The 20,137-nt window shown below is 37.7% G+C and overlaps 1 protein-coding gene across 2 annotated transcripts; it reads left to right on the forward strand.

The window, feature by feature from the left end:
- The first annotated feature begins 4,778 nt into the window (after positions 1–4,778).
- LOC130408110 (lymphocyte antigen 6G-like) lies at positions 4,779–6,758 on the forward strand. 2 transcript variants are annotated; one of them, XM_056731571.1, is made up of 6 exons: positions 4,779–4,936; positions 5,039–5,155; positions 5,795–5,938; positions 6,020–6,130; positions 6,245–6,487; positions 6,649–6,751. In XM_056731571.1, exons 1-5 carry the CDS (start codon positions 4,888–4,890, stop codon positions 6,436–6,438), a joined length of 615 nt encoding a protein of 204 aa, XP_056587549.1. In that variant the 5' UTR covers positions 4,779–4,887; the 3' UTR covers positions 6,439–6,487; positions 6,649–6,751. The 2 variants fall into 2 exon arrangements, with proteins under 2 accessions (XP_056587549.1, XP_056587548.1); XM_056731570.1 differs by having other exon boundaries at positions 6,245–6,758.
- Positions 6,759–20,137: the final 13,379 nt, after the last annotated feature.

The raw sequence follows: 20,137 nt of genomic DNA on the forward strand, positions 1-20,137 counted from the left end.
ATCTTCAATCCATGTTTTCTTAAAACGCACAAAAAATTGAGCCGCTGAGTCTCTCTTGCTGCCTGTTTCAAAAGATAAGACCTGTTGACTCCCTAGAAATTTATCAAGAAACACTCTTATCTGTCTAAATTATCTGTCCGTTTCCAGCGCGTACCCAAACCATTGAATTTTGAGGGTTTGTAGTTACATTAGGTTTATCAATTAACTTTTCCGTTTTTTTCTCTTTTGGTTTTATCGACAGTGATGGTGCAGAGCGAGAAGTCTATGTCTGGCAAGGGTTTGTGTATCCCGGCGGCTTTTCTAATGGCCACCGGTTTTGATTTGCATACGCAATAATTTGCGGACCCTTTTTTCCGGACCCTGGTCCCAAACCTTTTTCATGTCTTTCCATACTGCATAATCTTTATTCATGTATGGATAAAAGGACCCTTCCCTCGGATAGGGAATATAAATTTTCGGTTTTATTCCCTCCGACCATCCTGCGATATTGCTAACATATGGATCTGTATAAAATCCTTGATTATTTCTGTACATAAATGCCCCTGGCGTTTCGCCCGGCAGTGGCCTTGAAACAGAATTCCCATCTTACTTTCAAACCCGGCGGTGATAAAACAGTACAGGACAGACAAAACAAAGAAAAACAAAGCCTCCTCAAAGCTAACACTTCGATCCCAAATTACAGTGTGATCAAGACTGCATTAACCATTCATATTCGTGCGTTAATAATTATTTTACTAATTACTGTCGCCAGCCTCACTGGCACAACAATGGGAGAATCAACTCCCACTAACATGAATTTAAACACACAAGAATCCTACAGGGTAAGCGTTAGATTTCTGTAAGTCATAAAGTAGGCTTTAATGTAGGTCTGTGACGGATCGTCAGTGCGCCTCAGGTCTTTGTTCTCTTTGGTTCTAAGAGAAAAGAGTCTCCCCTCTTTCGCAGACGAGCCAACTGTAAGAATGTAAACTTCTTATGTCCCCTTGTCTAAATAATATTCTACGGTTGAAGAGTCTAGTCGACGGAACACACAGAGTTTCAGGATCCTGGAGACAAAGTTTGACACAGACACAAGTGCTTGTTCAATCAGAGTCCAAAGTTTATTGTTTTCGGACTAATATTTATAAGTTTGAACCAGGAGGTGTCATATAAAACCACCAAAACAGTGGAAAATCACCAGACTTTCTGTTTAGTCTTATTCCTCCTGAACAATCAGATATGATTACATATTTAATATTACAGTATCAAAACAATTGGTCCCTAGACATCATTAGGAACCTTGAGATGGAGAACAACATAAGACAGCATAAGATCCGATACAACTATCAACGAGGTTAAACAACAAGAAAGTAAGGAGCAAATATTATGAATAGAAGTGAATAATAAAATAAAGGAATGAATACATATGATGAATATTGGAATGAACACAGATGCAGTATTTGTGGAGGACAGGATGAAATCCAGATTCTCACAATAACCAACTGTCAAATAACAGCTTCCATGACTTTAACATCGGCTCTGAAAACTGTTCTGCGTAATACACTGATATTGTGTGTGCGCTTACCTCTTAAACACTTCTATGAAACGTCCATTGAAGTCCTGCTTGCAAATTTCTCCTTGTCAACCTGCTTGTTTTATTATCCAACTCGCATCCAATATAAAAAAGGAAAACTAACGCATCTGTTATTATTGTTAATTTATATAACCAGTCTGACGCCATTCGGTCCGGAGTCATTCCCTTCACCATAGTAGGGAAAAAATATATATATATAATATATCACTGATATACCTCCATTACACTTCGATCAATCCGCATGATTTTAACTGATGAAGTGAAGTTGACGCCATTGTAACTGTTTTTTGCTTAAAGCCAAAGTTTATGAATACACATCAGAGGGGGGCCGACCAATCACAACTGCCTGAGAAGCGGAAGCCAATCACAAAAGACCTGGTCAGCTTTAGTGATCAGAGCATTTCTCAAGGAGGGACTTTATATAGGCCGCAAGAAATCCAGTCGTTTTGTTAGAAGTGTGACAGCAGTGGCATCCACATCGACTTAAAGGCGGCTGTCGCACGGCAATTCCCCTGCTCACTGCGTACCATGTGAATGGCCCATTGTTCATGTATCCTCCGCGTTATGTTGTGTTATAACAGCTTCTACATGTGTCTTTTCGTGTTCATTTGTGGCTCTGGAGTCTAGACAGCCATTGTTTTGCTTTTGATTTGACTTTGCTGTATGATTTTTTGTCTTCAAACATTCGCTGGCTGTTCTCCCTTAGTGGTGTTTGTTCTTCAAATAGATCAGGGGCTTTAGACAACGCCTATTGACACCATGTTTTACCGTTTACAATTTCACACACAAATGATCTAGATCCCGTAACACTGTGTAATCTTAAATGTGCATTCCAAAACAAACTAATTATGAAAAAGTTTTTTCAGAAAGGAGAAATCTTATGTGTGAACATGCTAACTTTTACTAGCAGATGGAAGCAGATTGCCCTTAACGTATAGCACACAAGACCTTTCATTTAGCAGCATGAAGATTAAAGATCATGAATATATTTATGTAAGAAACAAAAAGGTCATCCTCCTCATAAGAACATTTAAGTAGCTTTCCTGTAGCTCAGTAGTAAGAGCATTGCGTTAACAACACATGGTTGTGGGTTCGATCCCAGGGGATTGCAAATGTCTATGTAAAATGTATAGGATAAAGCAATGTAAGTCGCTTTGGATAAAATTGCTGCCAAATGCCTAAATGTAAATGTAAATGTAAGTAACAAAAGCGCAAAGAGATTGATTAAAAAAATGAATTTTAAGAACTTGATATTTTGACTTTTTGTATTACAGTATGACAAGTATAACGGGGGGGCTCAGAGACTTAAAGGATTAGAAATTCAGCTACACAGGAGTTTATGTTTCTGCACATCCCTATGAAACTTTGATGTTGGATCTGCATGTTGTGTTCACATATTGTGAAATACACGATTATCACAATATTAGATTCCTTCTTCATCCTTGAGTTAAAAATACAGACAATGTCCAAGAACTAATTTATATCCATAAAACAAATTTATACTAATCAGATGCTTTTATTCAAAGTGACTAGTGAGTCTCGGGTTATATTCATGAAAATATTTAGTATTTCTTTCACACTTAAAAGTGATGACAACTATAGCCACAACCTTCAGTCATCCAGAATCAGACTTATAATGGACAGTCTTAAATATCTATTTTCTCTCTCCTCAATAGTTCTTTCCTTCTTTTCACTAACCAGCCATGCAAACTACTGTTTGCATGGCTGGTTAAAAATATCTGAAGCACTGTGTAAAAGGGTGCATCAGCATCTGTATTGTTTAAGAAAACTAGCTCATTTTGACATTGACAACAGCATTTAGACTTTCTTTTATCATGCTTTTATTGAGTCACTTTTAACATTCTCTCTGGTTGGAAACCTGTGTGTTAAGAATAGAAACTCGTTGAGTCAATTTTGTACATACTGTTGTAAATTGATTGGGGAGCCACAGTGTAGTTTAGCATCACTGTATATTAGACAGTTACGGCGGGTTGCTTATTCAATGTTAAACTATGACTATCATCTTCTAAGCGATGAATTTCAACTTTTGTCATCTAGACGTAGATCTGCAGTCCGATACTGTAGAACAAATGTGAATCAATTGACAAAGTGTCTATTTACACGGAATACAAATAGCCCACCTTGTTGGCAGAGACTATTTGCATTGGAAAAGAGAATGACCCCATTTCAAACAGTAACACGTGTAAGGTGTAAAGTTTGTAGAGCTCGGCACGGGAGACCAGGGTTCTAAACCACCTCTCACTGAATATGCTCTTAAACCTTTTTCTCTTACCTTATGGATCATAAAGACATTTGTTTTCAATAAAATTAATATAAGACTTAAAATTCATTTTTTTCAATAAAATTTAAGGTAAGGTTAATGGTAGGGATTAAATATCTCAATAAATTGCCAACATTTGAATATTTTTTATAAATACAATGATTTACACTGTAACTATTGCATAATGCATAATATACTGTGAATATATGAATGTTATCTGCCACTAACATTGAATGTAGTTTCACAAAAATGTTGCAACTAAATGTAATAAGAGCATCACACACAAAAATATAAAAGGAGCTATTTAGTCTAAAGGCACCCACAGACTTAGCACGGGTACTTAGACTCTACACCCCTGCCATGCAAAGCATACAGATCCAAGACCAGGTAGTTGTGTCAACATAAATAAATCACCAAATATAACCTCATATGATCTTAATCACTTCTTGTTTCCATCAACACATTGAAACATGTCAGCCACTCCTAGTATGTTGTAACACGAAACTAACCCCATGTGTGAAAAATGTGTTCAAAACAACTCTCCCCTACCTTACTGCTTGATTTAAACGGCAGAGTTTAAAAATAAATAAATAAAATATAGCCATGACTTCAGAAAACAGTGTTTACTTTCGCTTTTAGGTTTAAATCTTAAGGTTGCCTTCAAATCTCTTAGTATTTACCCTTTCATGAATGTATACAATTGTGGGTTGCTTAAAAAAAGAGTTCCACATAAACAAAATTGATCAAAATAAAAACACTTATGTTACGGAGATAACTATTTACGCACTTGCTAAACAGAGGAAATATAGTAACAGGATATAGAATTCGAATGAAGGTCCTCAGGAGTTAACACTTAGGTTTCGTTTACTTGGAAAGAACATTTGTGAGATGACTTTACATTTTTTATTTAAAAAATGCACGCCCCCCATATTAAAGTTTCATTTCCTCAATAAATCTCCACCCTCTTTTGATCATCCATAAAAGACCATCGAAGAAAAGCTTGTAATGTTATTCACCTCCTGACTGACCAAACATGCATCTGAACATCTTCACCGTTCTCATTTTCACTCTTTTTGCTGAAGGTACAGTACAAATTACAAAAGCTTATTTAATGTTTTTTGTAAAGTATTTTTTAGCTACATAACAGATCATTTATTTTTTCTTCGTCATTCTGTTTCCTATAGGACACTCGCTCAAATGTTATCAGTGCATAGGTCTGCTGGGTCCTTGTGAGAAGAAAGAGACGACGTGTCCCTCTGGAGATGCTGTATGTGGAAGTCAAATGACGGTACAATCCATTGGTGAGTTGAGCGTGATTGAGCATCTTGTGTGCTATTGTTGAATGCTTTAGCGATAAAACATTGATGGATTGCTTAAAGGATATTAAGAGTTTTTAAGAAGCATCCTGTGTGAATGTTATGTGAGAGATGAATCAAATTCTGACTTGAGAGTACAGACACACCTCTGTGTTTTATTTACATATTCACATATTTACTCTGTTGAGATTTCTGCAAACACAGCACCCCAAAAAAACAACTAATTAGAAAATGCAAATGATGATTAAAATAATTGCCTGAGCAAATAATGGATAAGTAAATAAGACACAGATATGTGTCTGTAGTTCAGAATTACAGACGTTTCAGTAATTGTAGGAAGTGATTTTTCAGCATTCGTCTGTTCTTGTCTTATGTCAATGTGTGTTATATTTGGCTAAAATCTCAATTATATTTAACTTCTGCGTCAAGCGTTTCTGCATTATTCCTGCTACACACATAAAACTGTGAAAGCCGTATATCCTGAAGGCAATCTGAAGACTATTCCTATTGAAGCAAAAGAAATGTAATGCACATTTAGATTGTGAATAATAAGATTCGAAGGAATGAAATCAGCATAAATAATGAAAAATCTGAAAAGTGAACCAACCCTTTAAACATTTTTAGGAGCCACTTCAACAAACATACAGACAAAAAGCTGTCTAGAGCCAAAGATGTGTGTAAATGGATCCCTCAACTTCGGTATTACAAGAACAGCAACAACTACACAGTGCTGTAACACAGACCTCTGTAATAGCCGAGATGTTTCAGGTATTGTCTTATATACAACACTATACACACTGCACACATACAGTAGACTAGAACTATGATCAAGATTTATTTATTCTACAGATTCCAGCTCTAACAACCTGAATGGAAAACAATGTTATTACTGTGAAAATGACAGTTGCTTTAATAAATTAAGCTGCTTAGGATCTGAAGACCACTGCATTAAAGCAAAAGGTGAGAATTTGGTGAAAGAATAAGAACATTTTCTTGAGTAGATAATTGTCTTTATAAGTGAAATACATTATAGTTCGCTCATTATTGACTAAATTTCTGTTTTCTTTACATTAGTAAATTCGGAATCTATGTCCGTGACTGTTAAGGGATGTGCATCTAAATCCATGTGTGATGCCATATCACAAATATCTCAATATGGAGACATCTCATGCTGTCAGGGGAATCTGTGTAACAGCGCTAAGAGCATCACTCAGAACCTCCTCATTCTCCTCTCATGGCCGTTCATCTCCTACATCATGTTTCACTGAATTCAGCAGAACATCACACTCGGCGAATGCATCACATTTATACTTTGTGGTAGGACTTATAAAAACTTGTGAATAGGGAATACTGAAGATATACTGTAGGCTCATAAATCCAACTACAGTCACACAAACATCACTCAATATGACCTGAATTTTCTTTTATGAATTATGATGATCTGATTAGTTTTTTATTAGTGTTGTTTTTGTTTTTAGGGCATGGGAAAAACAAGATTTTGATCACTTTGTGAACATCTGAAGAGATGACAGTATTGCACCTGAACACAATGATGCCAATAAAGCAAATTTAAATAAAAATTTGGATATAGTTTTTTTTCAAAGGATATTACATTTCCGTTTTTGAATTTTGTACACTACACTGATCTGCACAAATAAAAGCAAATAATAAAATGACTTGAAATGACATACATGATCGATGAGATGACAAAATATTTTCCTTTTCCTGTTGACATAACAACCTTGTGTACAAGAAGATAGAATACTATTCAAATTCAACGGCAGGAGTTAGAAAGAGTCTAGGCGAGTTTGAGAATTGAAATGAACAGGTAGTGTGACATGCCCTTATCCACACTGAGATCAAAGGAAGAAAATATGAGCCAGATTACAGTAAACACAGGTTCACAAGAATCAACATGATCAGTGTGTTTATATGTTATAAGTCTGCTTATTAGTCCATTTTTTTGGAAACATCTACTGTAGTGTTATATACAAATACATGGATAAAAGCATCCAAAAAAAACAGATGTCAGCAGGGGTTTATTGTCAAAACCATTTCCATTTCCGTTTTTAGGTATTGTTTCCTCTGAAAAGTGCCCTACCTTGTTGGCTTCTCTACAGACAGACTAATTCATACAAACCTTGTGGTGTGTTAGGCAATGGTGCTCACTCTCAAGACTACTCTCTTTAATTATACATATGTTTTCAGTGGTGTGTGTCACTAAATCCGTAAACAACCATACAGACACATAGGTAGACATTTCTGTGCAATGTAGAAGTATACAGTTAATGAAATAAGGAATTCACCACACATGCCAGTGCTCGTGGCAGCGATGTATCTGACAGCCGGGGAGGTTACATTCCCCCGTTAAAATATATAGTGAGAGAGGCACGTTTTGCACTATAATGTGATAAAAAAATTGCACTTTGTTTGAACTGTTTGTAAAACTGTTAACATAAAAGACAGTGAAGTATTGGTTTATATGTTATATGTATTGATAGTCCCAATTTCTTTTGTCTTCCCCATCGTGGGTGTTTCATTTGTGTTTTTTGTAATGTAGACTTTGGTTTCCTGTTTCCTTAGCTGTCTGCACCTGGGTCCTCATGTGCAATTCATGACACTTTTAGACTTTAAATCTTATTATATTTGTATTGTCATTGTGTTGAATGTCTGTACTAGAAGCATCCAACACTACCAATAGCCATAAGCCCTTACACATGAAAGTTTTGATAACTTAGTTATCGACATGAGCAGCAAATGAGTCACATTTTTGGAGAACACATTACTCAAAAAATTGAGAAAACAAATTCGCTTAATCGACTAATTACATTCAACTTATTCAGATCTTCATTTCAATGCGTTTATTCTGCAAACCGTATTTTTGCGTGTTAAGTCTTTTAATTAAATAAAAATGCTATAACTTCTAATTAAGGTCCTCTGGGGTTAACAGAACTTTCATTTTCTTGAATGTATCCTATACCATTGATTTGATTTCCTTTAGGGTGTATTAATTCAGCTTTTGAGGTAGGCAGGTGTCACAGGTCGGGATGGGCCAAGCCAGACTGCACCCATCCCTACACCAGGACCACCTCGAGGAGCGTGTCAGAGACGAGTCGGAGACAGAAATAAAATGTAACACGTTTATTTTTGAAGTTAAAACAATTGGAAAATCCTAATTTAAATCATCTTCCTTCATCACTCTCAGTGGTCGAAAGCCCACAGGACAGTGGCCAAGGTCTCTCCCACCCTCTTCCCGAGTGCGGGATCCTACGGTGAGTGTACGGGAGACCGGTAAGTTTCCCACAGGGGCAGGGTTTACCGTAGATGAACGATGGACAGGTGGATAGGCAGCACGGACACAAGGCCGCGAAAGGGGACGAGCACTTCTCACAGTCCAGGTGGGCCAAAGGAATGTAGCTGACTCAATGTCGACTGGCTGCACGCAGATTCTTCTTTCACAGACAGGAAGGCTATTTCCAGTGGATCACACAGCTTAAACACTCGTTCTCAGAGAGGATGGACACTTCCCACAGCACGAGTGGGCTAAAAGCATACAGCAAGCTCCAATCGGCAGTCTGGACGGGCTCGTCCCAGGAACAGACAGGATAGACACTCCAGACAAGGCGTACAGTTATCCTGCTCGTATAACAGAGGGGTTTAATTCGACTCACAGAGCTTATTCTTTCTGACATCCGGCCAGATGGTGCAGATCACCACCACTGAGCTCCCATCCCAAGCAGTAGACCAGTATGACACAGAGAGGACACGGCAATAAGGAGTAATTCTTCCACACACACACAGCAATTCCACCTCAAACATACAATGTGGGAGACACGTCAACTTAGGCACTGCAGTTCCACTTCACAAGGTGTAAGTAAGGCCAGCGCTCACCCATGGGTCTCTGTCAAAAGAGCGGCGATCGTCGGTGTTCGAGCAGGATGCTTTGAATAATTCTCCACAGACACGGACAGAATTCACATCACCATTTTTAGTTGGGGAAAGAGGAGACAAGAGGTCAGTAATGAATCAATACACTCCACACAGTGATATTTGTAATCGCAATCCAGCACTCCAAACCACATCCAATTCAGTGTTGAATACACGCATTTAAGAGACTCAGTTTCCGCTTGCTTAACTCTCTCCTTCAACCTTTACAGTATGCTTTCTTCTCCCTCCAATGCCATCAAGTCTCTCTCAAGTCAACACTTTCCTCTTCGCACAATGCTACTTCCCTCTTCCCACAATGTTACTTAACTCTCTCTTCAGCCTTTACAGGGTGCTTCCCTCCTCCTCCTCCTCCTCCTCCTCCTCCTCCTCCTCCTCCAACGTCATCAAGGCTCTCTCAAGTCAGCACTTTCCTCTTCACACAATATTCCCTCGAAATTTGCAACTCCCGAATAAAGGACTTCTCAACGCAGGCGAACCACCCCAACAGTCTCTTTCTCTTGCCTTTCAAACGTTTTCAAATGCCTACGTGGCCTCATCACGGGTCTCTGAGTTAATTCTCCACACCTGATGTCAAGTAATCATTACTGTCGTCAAGGCAACAGGTACACAGTGGCACGGGGAGTGGTGTTACATCGTTATCGTCCCGGGGGGAACACCAATCCAACAGAACTAGTTCCGCCCTCCCTTTGTCACATTGTGACACAGGTTTTTAATAAACTGGGTAAACAGACTGCAGGTTTATATCCTTGAAGGTACAAATAAAAATACTAAATGCATCTTTACAAATTGTTCATGAATAATGTTGTCAGTCCATTAAATTTACGCGTTTGGCAGACGCTTTTATCCAAAGCGACTTACATTGCATTATCCTATTTAAACATAGCTATGTCCAATCCCCTGGTATCGAACCCACAACCTTGTGGAGTTAACCCAATGCTCTTACCGCTGAGCTACAGGAAAGCTTAAAACGTAATCTAATTAATTTTCAATGCTGTTTGTGTTTGCTCTCATTCTGGTTTCACACAGTCCACACATTGTTTAGAAACATTAAATTAGTTGATGATTGGTGCTACAATGCAATTCTAATTCATTTAGAAAGTGTATATTAAAACAACAATGTTGACCACACAGTGCTTTACAATGTAATTTATAAATCAGCGAAAATATATTATCCATCCATCCATCCATTTTCTACCGCTTTATCCGAACTACCTCGGGTCACAGGGAGCCTGCGCCTATCTCAGAAGTCATCGGGCATCAAGGCAGGATACATCCTGGATGGAGTGCCAACCCATCGCAGGGCACACACACTCACTCATTCACTCACGCACTCACACCCTACGGACAATTTTTCCAGAGATGCCAATCAACCTACCATGCATGTCTTTGGACCAGGGGAGGAAACCGGAGTACCCGGAGGAAACCCCCGTGGCACGGGGAGAACATGCAAACTCCACACACACAAGTCGGAAGCAGGAATTGAACCCCCAACCCTGGAGGTGTGAGGCGAACGTGATAACCACTAGGCCACCGTAGATGCACCGAGATGCTGAGCCGGTGCAACGCCCAGCTGACACTCATCATCACTCGCGTCACTGGCCCTGAGTCATTCCCTCACGGCTCTCGTCCCGCCTTGCTCGTCACACACACTAAGCCACAAATAAACGAACCAAAACTTGTGTCTTTATGATGTTCTATTGCAGAGATATAGGTCTGCCTAAATGGTTGCTAATGTACTCTGTTTGGTTGCTAGGCAGTGGATTTGCAGCTGCCAATTGATGATACACCAACCCATGAGTGAAAAAAACCAAACACCATGTATGTATGATGTTCTAATGCATAGTAATTGATATTGCTAAACGGTTGCTAAGGTATGCCAGTATGAATCATAAACCAACTCCCATGCCTATGACTTCTGGATTTGAAGATATTCCTGTTTGGGTTTCTAATGTGATCAGAAATGGTTGCCTGGGTCTGGGTCAGAGCTGAGCTCTGTCGGCCTTACGGTTTCAGCTGCACGATCAGTTTTAGGGAAGAATAATAAAAAGGATAAAACAGACAAATAAAATAGTTTCAAGCGCTTTGTGCTCGTACCCTAATTCCTATTTTATTTTACATCTACGAGAAGTAAGATACCATTATTATGTTTTTTTTAAACAAGACGGCAATATGGCCTCCTAATGCGAGCTCCGGAGGACACAACCTCTGAAACAAACTGCTGATTAAGTTTTATCTGCAAACAACCAAACCACTGCAAACGTATAAATGATCAGATAAACTTATATTGTAAGAGTTGATGCTTTCCAATAATACACACTGTATTATAATTACACTCCTGTTAGTGTCTAGCAAGTCCTGTGACTATGGAGTTTGATGAGACGGGGCCCTCGCCAATATTTTGAACTTGGACTGCAATACCAAGCTTATGTTACAGTCGGCTCCTTCACATTTACATTTATTCATTTGGCAGACGCTTTTATCCAAAGTGACTTACAAGTAGGAGAGCATATAAACATTTTGTCAAAGAGTGAGGATAAAAGATTTTTCCAATAGTTTCCAGGCTATGGTCTCAAGAAAATAAAACCAAAAAATATATATTTAATGTATAAAAAACATGTTTTTAACTAATCGTTAATATTTTTTATAGCTACAGTAAGAGGTGAGTACTTTTAACCTTCCCCAAGTGCTGCCTTTGTCTCTTTGCAACTATTGCAAAATACTGAAAGACTTATTCCTAATAAATAGAAAACTTGAGGTGGCAGCAGATTCAAGATCTTTAAATTTGCTGTCTTTTGGAGACTACTTGTAGAGCTCCTAATATTGCTCTCAGAATCAGAGTTTCTAAACTATCAAACTTGCTGCTGTAACGTTTATAAAGACAGATAATCATTTCAAGCAAGTGCTATAAAAAAACAAGCAAAATTAAAGAACAATATTCCCTGAACCCTGACCCAAATTCATGTTTAAAACAGATGACAGTAAGCCGCAAACACAGATCCTGCACAAATGGTTCTCCAGATCGGTTTACTTCCCGACATTCTTCAAAATATATTTTTATGTTAAACAAAAGAAAGTAATTTAGAATGTAATTTTATGTTCATCAGAACAAAGAAATTAATACAGATTTGGAACAATTTAAGGGTGAAGAAATGATAACAGAATTTTCATTTTTGGGTGAACTGTTTCTTTAACTGGGGAAAAACACACAGTGTGTTACACTGCCTGCATAGTCATTACCTATCCTATAAAATGTTGAACATAACACGGCGATTGTATGGTCGAGTTACTGCAAATTACATCTGTTACATGATGTCGTGTAATAATTCTTAGTAGGGTATGGACAGGAAAACTTCAGGCACTAACCTCTCTGAACTGAACATCCCGGACTGGAGTCCAATTGCCTGAGTCTCTATACACTGCGGAACATAAATAATATTTACAGAGCTGACTAGGCCCGTATGCGATTTTGACCGTACACTGTAAAAACAGCCTGTGAAATTTACAGTAAAATTCTGTTCTTTTCACACAAAAAACATGTTATAAGAAATTAACAGCAAAAATTCCATTGTTTTTAGGGAAAACCCTGTAAAAAATGCCGTGAAATTAACAGTGAAATTCTGTAGTTTTCACAGAGAAAACTGTTGTCAAAAAACGTCCGTAAAAATACGGCAAACCCTGTCAAATTCTCTGGGAAATGAACAATGAAATTCCATAGTTTTCTCAAGGAGTTTTTTTAACTCCACAAACACTATTATCACCTTCACTTACAGACACAACTGTCACTTTATTTTTCTTGCATGTCTACAAAAGTTCTAATTGAGAATTAACACAAGTTTACATGTTAATGGTTTTGTTGAGTCACCATTATGGTGATGAGGGTTTGCCTTAGTTGGGATCTTGACCCTTTGCTTTACATGCGAAGAAGTTTTTCCCCAGTTTCGATATCTATGTGTTGAAACATAGACCGAAACAGGTGGGTAAAAGCTCAGACAAAGCTAACTATTAACTTCTTTAGGTTGGAGAGTAAATACATGGTTGAGAGTTTAGGTAGTGCTTTAAAGTTATTTGTTGTGCTCATTTATGATATTGTGTGAAATTAAATATTATACTGAAAGTCTTTGACAGCACATGTGACAAATAATAAATGTTCTAAAAGACATCAAGAATATAACAGTTTGTCTCAACAATGGTGACAACAGAAAAAAACTCTAAAGAGGAACGCAATCCATTCTGGGTATCATCAAAGCACAAAACTCATAAATGACTCCCAGCATGCATTGCGGCTGTAAGATTTTCAATTGTTAGTCACCACTGTTGAGATTCATACACTGATTCTTGATATGTGAGTCAAGGACCAAATGCAAGCCTTTTGACGGTTCAAAAATTCAACTTTTATATTTATTGTTTCTGGAAATGTGAATTTTAAATGTAAATTCATTTAGACGTTTGTAAAAAAAAATGTAATTAAACAACATCGTAGAATTAGCTTTTAAAAAAATCTAATCACATTTTCACTTGATGTCATTTGCAGCATAACTATGTTTTATGTAAAACAATGTTATTGCAGCCCAAAGAAAACTGGAAATTTATATATGACGGCTGAAAGACGCCAACTCAAGCAAACACTGATCACAAAAACGGTGACTTTGAATATACCAATAAAGCATCAAGTCATGGATGTTATGCTGCAGTCCCTGTGAAGCAGAAGTGATGATCGTCTTCAGTATTCTGACGTATTTACAAGTTGAATAGTGGGTGTGGCTCATGTTTTCCACTGTAAATTGATTGGATGAATAAAAACAGGATGTTCCCGTAATTATACGGTAGTTTGCTGGCAACCACAGCTGCCGGTATTTTTCAGTAAAAACTACGGAATTTGTATTTTCTCTCTTTTTCCTGATATTGAATGTTTTGTGGGTCACCACTATGCTGAAGAGTGGAGTCTGTGTTTAAGTCAAGGTCAGGCAATGACATGCCGATGTCATACTGCATGTTGCTTTGTTTAAAAGTGACTTTGATGTTTTAATAACAAATTACAAAGAAGAAAATTAAGTAAATGTAATGTTTTCACTTTTGTGCATTTGGACCAAGTTTCAATTTTATATAAAGAAATGCTGATGTAAAAGACTCAAATGTATTAAGTTCATTCACAGCTTGAAGTTTGTGCCCTGAAGTTTTAAACTGCAAAGCTGTTTACGTTCCTTTCTTGTATTTTTTACGGAATTTTACTGGCAACCACAGCTGCAGGTATTTTTCCGTAAAATTTACAGAATATTTTTTACAGTGGATGATAACATTTGGCAAAAGTGTCAAGTTTTCCCGGTATTGCATTCACAACAGTAAAATGTGCTATTTTCAAATGTCTGTGTACTTTGCAACTGGGCACAAATACATTTTATTTTTAACCAAGATTCATAGAACATACATGTTATGTAAAAATAAAGCCTTAAATTATAATACTCCTTCAAAAGATGTACTTTTGTCATAGCCCATATATTATGCCTAAACGTCAAACATTGCATTACATAACTTGTGTATTTTTGTGTAATTACAGCTCACACCTTAGAAAAAGTATCATAGAAAAGTGTAGTGGTTTTGAAACCTTGACTCTTTCAAACTTTGGTATACCTTAAAACCGGTATTCGGCCCGTGCCTACAGCTGACTATGGCCCACTCAGAAGGAGAACGGAGGAGGAGTGAGTAACTTCAACATATAGTTAAACAAATGTAAATTTTACATTACTGATATGTCACGTCATCAAACCAAAGCGATTAAAAATATATATTTTTATTTTGTAATCAACATTTCCATGGAACAAATGAACTAAAGAAATATTAATTGTATGCTCAAGGACATATAAACAATGTACATTAATATATGCAAAGATGATTGTTGATATCAATACAAATATGAGGTTTCCAGCAGATTCGCCAGGAGTTTCCTGATGCTGGTGGGAACTGCTTCCGGCCATCACTGGATTGAACCGAGACACATGTCGGGCAACCAGGTCCTGTTTTGATGGAGACACGGTCACACTGCGCAGACAGGTCTTCTGGAATGGGAACTTTTCTGAGTTCCTCAACAAACATTTAGACATTTAGTCATTTAGCAGACGCTTTTATCCAAAGCGACTTACAGTGCACTTATTACAGGGACGATCCCCCTGGAGCAACGTGGAGTAAAGTGTCTTGCTCAAGGACACACTGGTGGTGGATGCTGGGATTGAACCAGCAACCTTCTGATTACCAGTACAGTGGTTTAACCCAGAACAAAGTCTTCAGGGTTGACAAACACTTCCGTGAACACCGGTGTCATGAGGTCATTGATGTATCCTGGATTGGAAATGTTTGTGGTTTAAAAGTTTTAGTTACCCATGTCATATTTTATAATGTGTGTTCTGTTTGACATGCCGAGTGCTTGATTTAAGGTATAGCCGCTCTGGTAGGAAGGTTTGTTGATGTACTCTATAATGTCTGTTGAGACAGAAAATCCTTTTTATCATATGTTCGTATAATCACATTCCTATACTACAATCACACTGATATTGACAATATATTTTGGGCATTACTATAAAACACATTAAGTACTGTTTTACATTCATGACATAAACAACTCCTGTTCAACTTTAGCAGCTACCTGTATTGCAAACTATAGGTGAACAGTAGGTTCGGCGTGTGTTGAGAGAGTAAACCTAAAATGTTTTTCAGATAAACAATGGGACACCTCTGGTTGTAAAGAAATCAAATGCATGTAAATGAATCATTATGGATCATTCCAAAGAGACTGTGCATCCCCAGTATGTGTTATTCAGAACAAGTTGAGCTTTCCTGTAGCTCAGTGGTAAGAGCATTGCGTGAACAACACACGGTTGTGGGTTCGATCCAAGGGATTGCAGATACCCAAGTATAAATGTATAGGATAATGCAATGCAAGTCGATCTGGATAAAAGCGTCTGCCAAATGCATAAATGTAAATTCATACTTTCAAACATTTATGAAATTTACTGTAACGCTCATATCAGGCATGTATCGCTTGTGAAAGCTCATATAAAAGATTACAACACAACTTAAATTCTGTGCCATACCAGTATACAGTATATTTAAAAAGCCATAATTTAATATACATTACAATATCATAGAATGTAACCCTTTCTATTTTAAAACTCTGAAATGGCTAACTGCTATTGTGACACCGGTCCAAATAATCCTGTTGTTCACATTACATGCACTGAGACAGCGATTGCTAACAAAAAATACTTTTCACTTTTATAGTTGGCACCATTCCGTCATTCATGTGCAAGCAACTTGAAAATCCAGAGTAAAACTGGTACTTGTTTGAGAAACAATCCCTCAAATCAATGATGTTCACAAACAAAAACATTTTCACAACTCCGTCCAGGAAATACAAACTCCATCCACTGCTGTCGTGACACCGGGTCCTTCGGAAACCTGAATAAGGCATTTTTCCCCTCACATACACAACACACCTCTTTGGTGTCATTATAAGCTCTATTAGCTAAAATAACTACAATACTCTATTATGAGCAGTGCTCACCACGGCTTCTCCAGGAAGGAAACACCCTGATGTGTGTGCTCTTCTGCTCGCTCTCTGGCTCATTCATGGGCTTGCTCTTACAGGAGAATGGACAATAAAACCAATAGCCAAACAAGTACCAACTGTCAACTAGACTTTGAAAAGAAATTACACAGCAGGGTTGGTTGTAACACCAAACTAACCCCAATGTGTGAAAAAAAGTGTTCAAGACAACACGCCTCTACCTTACTGCTGGATTTAAACGGCACAGTTTTTTGCACCAACTTTTATTTAAAAATAAAGTAAATCTGGCATTTGCTTCAGAAAACATTCTTACTCTTAGGTTTAAATCCTAAAGTTGCCATCAGATTATTTAGTACATTTGTATTGAATTTTTTGTATTTTCATGAATATATACTAGTGCGGTTGTATTGTGACTCTGCAAAATGCTTTCTTATGTGCTCAAAAAAATACTGTTCTACATAAACAAAATAAAAACAATAAAGTTATTAACATAACTATTTAAGCATGAGCTAAACAAAGGATTATAAGTAACAGAAAATTGTTAGTCAGATGAAGGTCCTCAGGGGTTAACCGTACTTTGGTTTCGTTTTCCGGGAAAAAACATTTGTGAGAGAGCTTCCTCTGTCACAGTCCTCATTCAAACATCACATTAAACATCTACTGGTGGTCCCTGTGCAGTAAACAAGCGGTAACTCTTCTATAGTAACTATGAACTATTGCACAGGAATACAAATTTAAAAGTGCAACAAAAACACCCTGAAGGTCTGTGAACTCAACAGAAAACATGCATCGAAACATCTCCCCAATTAGAGAATTGAAATGAACAGGTAGCGTGACATGCCCCTATCCACAAAAACCACAATGAGATCAAATGAAGAAAACATAAAATTACAGTACACACAGGTTCTCAAGAATCAACATGATCAGTGTGTTTATGTGTTATATGTCTGCTTATTAGTCCAATTTTTAGGAAACATCTAGTGATAGAGAGTGAAAAAGCCTAAAATCATCCAGATAAACAGATGTCAGCAGGGCTTTATGTCAAAACCATGTTCTCTGTGTTTAAAGTTTAATGTTTTTTTAGGTTTCATTTTCTCTTAGACTTGTCTTCTTTACCAATTCATGCAAATCTTTGAGGTGTGTTAGGCAAAGGTGATAAAACAAATTCAACCATGTTGACCAAATTGATGTGTAGTATGAAAAAATAACAGCAAGAACATTACTTTAGTTTACTATAACTATTTGAAGGTTTGTTAATTGAAATTAAATAAAATTGAAAAAACTTAAGCTAAATGAAAATTAGAAATGTTGCCATAGCAATAAACTGGTGAACTACATATTCCCGTAGAAGTATAAAATAAACACGTAGAATGATTTTATAGCTCAAAAAATGACGTTACGTTGATTTTCCCATGCCTGGTAGGATAATCTGATAGGTTGAATGAAGTTTCAGGACACATATAACATTTTTATACTGCACAGAAGCTCTAGTTATCTACGACCTTTACCTGATGCTCCTGTGTGTGCGAGTGTGTGCCTTAATACCTATTCTACATGTTTCTTTTATGCTGGTAGGATAATCTTACAGGGTATTTACGCTTTACATTTATTTTATGTGTTTATTTTAAGATGGTAGGACTATTTGACAGGGTATTTTGCATTGTAAAATCATCCTACCCGTTTATTTTGTCGATGTGGTTAAGATTATAATAAATTTTGCCCTGCGGATACGAAAATCTAACTGGGTAGGACAATTCGACAACGGTCATTCACTGTGAGCGTGACATTTTGTCTTGCCGACGCAGCTCTTCTCTCCCTTGGTTTATCTGTGCAGCGACCGGCAGAAAACAGGAGCACATTCAACAAAACAGCGTTTCCTAAATACTGTCACTGTTACCGACTGCCTGGGCATATGAACATTAAAGATTACGTTCCCCGCGATCGCATTTTGCAAACTTTAGTTAGTGTGTAATGCTGCTGTCAGAGCATAAATAATACCTGCAAAATATTAAAACTCTAATGCAGTGCCAAGCGAGATATTGTCTTTAACAGAATTTCCTTTTCAAGGACTACAGAGAACGGCTGGATCGGACTACAGCCCTCAACTTCCTGGGTACATGATGTCACTATTCCGAGTGCTTTTAATATCCTCCATCCACAGGAATATGCCAAAAAAGGGGGGAGGCCTTCCTTAGAAAAGAGGAATAGCCTCTGGAGTAGTGTTCAGTTATCAGAGATTGTAAACATTGAACTGAGCTACGCGCTAAACTACTTTCACTTTCATCACAGTCCTACAGATGATAAAAAGAATTCAGCTACACACATTCTAAGATAAGCAACTGTCAAATAACAGCTGCCATGACTTTAACATCGGCTGTGAAACCTGTTCTGTGTAATACACTGATATTGTGTGTGCGCTTACCTCTTAAACACTTCTATGAAACGTCCATTGAAGTCCTGCTTGCAAATGTCTCCTGGTCGATCTGCTTGCTTTATTATCCAACTCGTGTCCAGTATAAAAAAGCGAAACTAACAAATCTGTTATTAGTATTAATTCGTATTACCAGTCTGACACCAATCGGTCAGGGGTCATTCCCTTCGCCATAGTAGGAAAAAAACATGATATATGTCAATGATATACGTCCTTTACACTTTGAATAATCCGCATGTTTTTAACTGATAAAGTGAAGTTGACGCCATTGTAACTGTTTATTGCTCAAAGCCAAAGTTTATGAATAAACGTCAGAGGGGCACTGACCAATGACAACGGCCTGAGAAGCGGAAGCCAATCACAAAAGACATTTTCAGCTTTCTTTTCAGGAATTTTAAGAACTTGATATTTTGACTCTCTGTATTACAGTATCACAAGCGTAAAGGGGGGGCTCGGAGACTTAGAGGATTAGAAATTCTGCTACACAGAAGTTTATGCACATTAGGGGTGGTCGATGTGGACAAAAAATAACATCTAGATATTTTTGGCGATTTTAACGATAAAGATATCGTTGTACAGGCTCCGACTGATGACCGGCAGCTCGCCTCGAGATCCAGTCTGCCACCCACACGGGAAACATCACGAACCTCTACCAGATCACCACGAACTCTGCTAGCACACCACACTTCTACACCTCCCGGACCGAAGTCCCGGAATCACGGACCCTCGGGAAAAGCCCAACGGCCACGGGAGCACTTGTTATTTTAAATAAATTTCCCCTCCGGGGTGTGTGTTTTGAGATCTGGTGTACGTGTTGTTTCTCCACCCGTGACACACGGGTAAATGAGTTGAACGTGATTTCAATATTTATTTGGAATTACAAAAAAAAGATTATGAAATATAGCCTTCACACTGCATTGCATTTAATTAAATCTGCCATCCCACATACATTTTTTTACATGAGACATCACAAAACCTGTCAAGGCACGTTTCTGTATGAAACCGCTTCTTTCTAGAATATGCAGGATGC

The sequence above is a fragment of the Triplophysa dalaica genome, chromosome 19, assembly GCF_015846415.1.
Source record: "Triplophysa dalaica isolate WHDGS20190420 chromosome 19, ASM1584641v1, whole genome shotgun sequence".
NCBI lineage: Eukaryota > Metazoa > Chordata > Actinopteri > Cypriniformes > Nemacheilidae > Triplophysa > Triplophysa dalaica.

Excerpts from the sequence above, each read along its gene's own strand:
- LOC130408110 (XM_056731570.1), top strand. The coding sequence starts at position 4,888 with ATGCATCTGAACATCTTCACCGTTCTCATTTTCACTCTTTTTGCTGAA. Across the intron at positions 5,156-5,794 it reads AATGACGGTACAATCCATTG|GAGCCACTTCAACAAACATA; the intron begins GTGAGTTGAGCG and ends AAACATTTTTAG. Across the intron at positions 6,131-6,244 it reads CCACTGCATTAAAGCAAAAG|TAAATTCGGAATCTATGTCC; the intron begins GTGAGAATTTGG and ends TCTTTACATTAG.